The 6784-nt window shown below is 45.8% G+C and overlaps 1 protein-coding gene across 2 annotated transcripts in view; it reads left to right on the top strand.

Annotated features, from left to right (window-relative positions):
- prima1 (proline rich membrane anchor 1) overlaps nt 1–5965 on the top strand; it is a 27221-nt gene extending 21256 nt beyond the window's left edge. For both annotated transcript variants that reach the window (XM_008308006.3, XM_017039310.2), the window contains exon 4: nt 3279–5965. In XM_008308006.3, the coding sequence (XP_008306228.2) occupies nt 3279–3378 (100 nt within the window). In that variant the 3' untranslated portion in view covers nt 3379–5965. The remainder of the gene's footprint in view (nt 1–3278) is intronic.
- The last annotated feature ends 819 nt before the right edge of the window (nt 5966–6784 follow it).

The raw sequence follows: 6784 nt of genomic DNA on the forward strand, positions 1-6784 counted from the left end.
AACATAAAATTCGGGGCGCCCGCCCCGGGGGGCGGGGGGGGGGGGGGGGGGGGGGGGTGGTGGTGTTTTTTCAGTGCAGCAAAATCCATGATGCTGCAGTCCAGGCTGTCAGCCTTTCAAGCAGCCAAAACAAACAAAAACTCAAACTAATTGACTGATGAAGCTTGATACCTCTTTGGAGTCACGCGCCGCTCTGGGAGTCTCTCTGGACAGACAATACATCACGGCCCGTCCTGTCAGAGGGAGATACTTTACACCCAGATACTCCAGACCTGCGACAAAATTAGAATATTTGTCAGGCATAATGAAATCCAAAACGGACTGATACATTATTAATCTGCTCTATTTTATTTGGAAATTGCTACCACGGTGATAGCAGCGCCGTTCCCCCACTCCCCCGCACCCCCCCCGCTCCCTCCTCTTTCGCCGGCAGATAGTATTAAAGACAAATTTCCAGATGGCAGCGGTGATTATAAACAGCTCGACACATGTCCTAATTTCTCCGGCATCCATTCCCCCAAACTTCAAACAGGAGTGTGCGCTGTGATTGCACAGCTTTGATATAAAATATTCATCCAACCTGTGAAGTCCTGTGTTGCCACCTGCCATGTGTCAACAGCACGGCATCTATTATTGAACGTCTGGATGGAGGAACGGTTTGAGGCCCTGTGTGAAGGCGACACGGTCAGTCTGGGTGGAGGACTGAGCTGGTGTTGAACCACACTTTACAGTAGACTCTGACATGGTTAGATTGATGCTATTTAAATGAAAATAACAGGTGAACTGCGGGTCTGTTGCGTAATGCTGAACGATTATTGACTGCACTCGCTCACAGAACAGGAGAATTCCCAGACAGGCTGTAAACACTGTAATCTGCCCCACAGAGGAAACCTCGGTATATCCCAACTCCCTTATCTGCAGTAGCACCAGTCGACCACCGCCCACACAGTATAATGTGTCTCCACCCTGGGGCTGGACAGTTTCCATTCTCAGGCTTACCTCAGGTCCCACGGGGACACGGCCGGCAACTCTGTCCAACATGGACAGAAGCTGCTCATCATGACCTCTCTGAGCAGGAAGTCCCAGTGGACGTCGCCCTCACAGGCTAATGTTTTGTTTGGAACTGTTTTTCTCTCGTCCTTAATTAGCATCACCCTCAGCTTCATTATATACAGCACTGAGCAGGAGGACTCCTGGTTACCACCAAACCTTCTGACTTACGTCTGAATTCTGTTCCTACAGCCTACAGAGTCATAAGTACCTTTGTCACTCACCCATGCTAACACATCAGTCATATCATAATCTAGGACAGGTGTGGGCAAACTCTCCGACTTGTGGATTACAATTGTCCTAAAATTGAACGGGGGGATATTTATAAAAAAATTTGACAATTTATTCAATACTGTGTCTCCTGTACAACACGGTCAAATGTTCTGAAGGTTGGTTTCCAACACAGGACCCCAGTGATGTTTAAAAGAGTTCCTAATCATCCAAACAGTCGGCTGAATTACAGACAAGATAACTGAACGCTATCAACAAAACAGGAAGCTCACATTAGGGTTGGGTCGAGAACCGCTGCACGACAGAACCGCAGGTCAGAAAACCAGAAGTGTTGGGGGGGGGGGCATCTTATATAGTGATAGAGAGGTTAACGAGACACAGGTGGGAGAGGTGGAGTAATCACAGTGGGCGTGGTCAAGTACACAAAGGGGCGTGGTCACGGGAATAGAGGAAGGATATTTACTGCGAATCAAAGCCTAACGTTGACTGACAGGCTGGGATTTCAGAGGTGACTGCAGGCTGAGAAGTGACTGACAAGACGTATCTCAGCTTTTTTATTTGTGACAGTTTGATTTTTTTTATGTAGAACGTCAAGCTGAGAGGAATATTAAAGAAGCATTCTGATTGAGGTGGGGGACAGAGGTGACGCAGCGCAGCTCAAAATAACAGGCAGTGGCAGAAAAAAAAATCAAAGTAAAAGAAAAACAAATTAAATAAAGTCTGTCGGTCCTGGTGTAATTTCCAAACCCATGCAGATGAAGTCAGCCTCAAACATTCTACATAAATACAGCCCCAGAAGACACTTTGTTATGTTTTGGTATCAAAAAAATGTTAAAAAAGCATCATGGGTAAAAATGAAAAAAAAAAACTTTAACATAAGCAGCACAGTGTTTCTAAGTTTTCAGTCAACCAAGTCATCTTGTCCGAAGCAGTTACATCAGGGGTGTCAAACATACGGCCCAGGGGCCAAAAATTGTCCTCTATGGAGTTCAATCTGGTCCATTTGACAAATTTTGAAAGTGAAAAAATGCACAAATACTTCATGTTTTGTGTTCTTTTGTCAAATGATATTTCATTAAATATGAAAATTTTCTAATATATTTATTTTCATGAAAACAAAGATGGAAAAGGTATTGGATTTGTGACCACATTTCCGCCATGTCACTAACTGCCAAAGCTGCCCCTGCCCCTGAAAGAGGATTCCCTCTGTGTCTGAATCAGAATGTCAAACTGTGCTGGAGCGTGGCTTTCAGTGGGTAGGAGACACTAAGCTAACATGTCGCTCAAGGCTCCTGTGTGCCAGTGAAGGCAGCGTACAGTGTTTGAGCAGGACAATGACTGTACTAACTGTATTCAAATCTGTCTCTGTGTTATATAAACCCGGGCAGAGGATGGGGCTGAGGGGGTCGGCGCAGAAGCCACAGTACACTGGACAAATATAATAAGCAGAAATGCACAGAGGAGCGCATGAAAGCGGTGGCATTGAATGATCCGGCTCCTCAAAGGCCGGCAGCAGAGGAGGAGCAGCGGAGGAGGAGCAGCGGAGGAGGAGCAGCGGAGGATCGTGTGTGTGTTCAGTTTAGATTTGCTCCCGTCTCAGTGTTACAGCACAGCAAATGTTGAGGTTACGTATCACTGTTATTCCCAAGTTGTCTTGCGATGCACACTCATTATTTAGCAGGGAGATGGTGTCCACCAATCAGAGTGGGTAATTGCCTCCTCATCCCCCCGTGTGGCGGAGCATCCTTCTCCCCCGCTCCCCCGTCTCTGCGAAAATGACCTTTGAACGCCGGGCTTATTAGAAAGTATGGCTGATAGCAGCGTCTCCATCTACAGCAGGCTGAGAAATCAAATCAGCCGAAAGGTTAACAGTCTAGAAACTCTGTTTAATGACATGGCCTTTGGCTGAGGGGAGGAGGGGCCGGGGAGGAGGGTATGACATCAAATTTGTCTTAACAAGAAAATCTAGCTCATTTTATGAATCTGTTCATTCACAGGAAACCACTACGCAAAGAAGAGAACGGGACGAGCCGCGGGGAGTACGCCATGAGCATCCGCAACAAGAAGTCCATGGGTACCAACAACACTGTGGTATAGACTGTCTCCTAGTGGACACGGGAAGTGACATCATCACTACCATCTCTCACGTGACTTCAGATGCAACAATCGCTTCTCATCCAAAATGCAACAGGGTTTTATTTTATTTTCCTACCCCAGTGACTCGATACGTTCCCTCTTGGCTTGGCACGTGGCCCGGACTGAAGACTCTATTCTGCTCAAGAGGAGCCGTAAACGACGGATGGGGGAAAAAAATGAAGGCCAAAATGGGGGGAGCGAAAAAGCTACAACCCCCCCTGGTGTCCACAGTGGCACAGCAGGCTGAACATTATACTCTGAATAACAACAAGTGTTGCTGACAGGCTGGTTGGCCGCTGGCTGGAGAGGAGCTGTCTGCCAGTCCGCCGCAGATCCAGACCTCACACACTGTTGACATCTGCAACGGAGCAACAGACAATGCAGCGGCTCCGCAGTCTCATGGGGGGGTCCCCACAGGACATGACCTGACACACACACTCATACACACACACACTCAAAGTAACATGCATGCCGTTTTTAACAGAGAATGCAAATTTTTTTATATTCCACTCATCACACTGTTCGTCCTTCAGTTCTCCACGGAGGCTTCGTGAGAGCCGCAACGTTACCGTTGGTCCTGGAGCTGAGTCGTGGATTCATCTGACTATGCAATTTAGAGAAATTCATATTTGAAAAAAAAAAGGGGGGGGGGGGGGTGTTAAAAGAGAAGCAACTACATCGAACGGCGACTTCTTGTTATTTTACCATGCCAAAAAATGCCACTAAAGACTCACTGTAATATACTTCAGTCTTTCATCCATTTATTTGCTGTGTTTATTTACCAACATTTGAATTTATTTTTCTACTTAAACGGAAGAAGAAGACTTGTCTTGTGAGTTACCGTTTTGCATCATGAAAAAAAACGAAGACTTCTGGATGAATTTCATTGTTTCCTAAAAGCACTGTTTTATAACTGAATAGATTTTAAAACATAATCGTACACCCCCCCCCCCAAGTTAGTACACTTTAAAAAAAATGCAATAAAATACTACATTTAGTGATGCACTCTTAATGTGTTAAACATTTTTATTTTATTTTTTATTTTTTTTACAAATGTTTGCCTCCGGCAGACTCCAAAACTAGTAGGGCAATCATGGGGTAACTCTTTAATTCCAGGGGTCAACAGGTGAGGGCGGGGCACACTGTGGGCAGTTAGCTAGTCCAATGTAGGGCCATGTGTAGCGACAACCAAGGCAGAAACAGGAAGAACATTCAAGCTCCATACAGAAAGACTGGGGTTGGAACCGGCAACCAGTACTGATATTATTGGAAAATAACTGTTGGGACGTTGAAAGTGAAAATGACATTAACACAAGACATTTTGTGACAAATTTTAACCAAATTAGCTTAAGCCTGTAGAATTTTACTGCGTTCCTGCGCAACGTTGAAATATGACTTCCCCTGTGGTGTGTTAGGTGTAAATGTCTTCACAAATCAGTCCCACAGCCATGTGATTATGTGCCTCCTGGTACTGGATAATGGTGGTTTCTAATGCAGCACTGCCGCCGAGGTCAGAGGTCATGCAGCAGCAGTTTCCTCCATCGACCCTAACGCAGAAATGTCTCATGACTTCCTGAATATTTTTAAAAATACATAATCAACTCTAGACTGTGAGAGAGAGACAGAGAGAGGCAGAGAGAGACAAAGGGGAAGAAGAGAGCAAGAAAGAACGGAGATAAGAGAGAGAGAGAGAGAGAGAGAGAGAGAGAGATGGGTGAGTACTGTGCTCTCCTTTGCCCTAGTTGTTTTGGAGAGTGTTGGAGCCGTTACTCTAAAATGATTAATTAACATCATTTAACAAAGTCATTTTTTTTTGCATTTTTCTTCCTAAATGTGGATTAATATGAATTACCAAAGGAGGGATTTTGATTTGGACTTTTTAGGAAATGTACTAACATAAACCGGGGGTGTGTAGTTTGCGACGCTCCAGTGCTAAGAGCCTGCTGTCGGTTTGTTTGTCGGTTTGACGCTGATGCAGAAAACTTGCTTGCTCTGCAGAGTTTTGCCGTGTGCAACTGTTTTGTCTCTGGTGGTTTGTTTCCCCCTGTGTGGATGTGTGTTATTTCTGTGCTCCGTCGTACGCCAGCCTCCGTCTCTGGTTCATGTCAAGACGACCCCGTCTCCCATCACGTTCCGTGTGCCGTCACAGGTCAGCCGAGTCCCGGCCAGATGCCTTCAGAAGGGGTTGACAATCTTCACTTGTCTCCGTTCTGTCAAGAAGGGTTCGGTCCATCACTGCAGGGACAGGGGACACGGACCCCGGGCTGACCCTGTTACTGGTGAGAGACAGGAGACTGAACCGACAGCCAGGGATCAGGTTACACAGGCTGAGGACGGCCTGAGCAGAGCAGGGTGTTAGTCACTGCTGTCCTCCACCGACGTCCTCCAGGTCTCTGCCTGAAAGAAAAACAAAAGTGAGCTGGAGCATCAGTCGACAGAGAATCTGTGTCTGTCTGGACATTTGGTCTGTCTGTCTGTCTGTCTGTCTGAATGTCTGTATGTCTGTCTGTCTGAATGTCTGTCTGTCTGTCTGTCTGTATGTCTATCTGTCTATATGTCTACCTGTCTATCAGTCTCTCTGTCTGTATGTCTGTCTGTCGGCGTGTCTGTCTGCCTGTCCCTCTGTCTGTCTGTTTGTCTGTCTGACTGTCTACCTCTCTGTCTGTTTGTCTGCCTGTCTGTCTGTCTGTCTGTCAGTATTGTCCAGTCAGTGGGGTTGTTCACTCCGTTGTCCTCAGTCAGATATTCTGCTCACCTGTGGACATGTGGACGAGTAAACACCTGCAGTTCAACACACACAGGCGTTATTAGCTAACAGTGTACCCTCCCCGCCCCCCGCCCCCCGACTTGTACCTACTGTATATGAGAGCGGTGATGGATGCATGAATGTAAATATCAATATTTAACTCTCTGCCTTCTGGACTGTTAATTCATGTACAGTGTAACAGAACATGTTTATACATAGCGGAACGTCGACAACGTGCTACCGTTAGAGAATTGCGTCAATGTTGTCGTGTCGATGGAGCAAGCCATTCGTGTATATATGGCAATCAATAGTTCACGAACAATTTATGCATTATACCAAACAGATAGAGAGACGTGTACGTGAGACGAGTTTTTCAGATGTAAATAAAATTGTACATATACAACAGAATACTACAGTCTACTGTGTCTTGGGGAAAATACATATATATACATATATATATATATATATACATATATATATATATATATTAGTGGGCCTAAGCGCCTCGCCTATGGGCAAGCTGGCACTGGTCAATATCAATGTGGTTGATATGATTTCGAAAGACTGGGTCACATTTTTTAATTACTTGGTACAGTGCCCCCCTCCAGCTCCCCCTGCCCC

Source organism: Cynoglossus semilaevis, chromosome 1 (assembly GCF_000523025.1).
Source record: "Cynoglossus semilaevis isolate Cse_v1.0 chromosome 1, Cse_v1.0, whole genome shotgun sequence".
NCBI lineage: Eukaryota > Metazoa > Chordata > Actinopteri > Pleuronectiformes > Cynoglossidae > Cynoglossus > Cynoglossus semilaevis.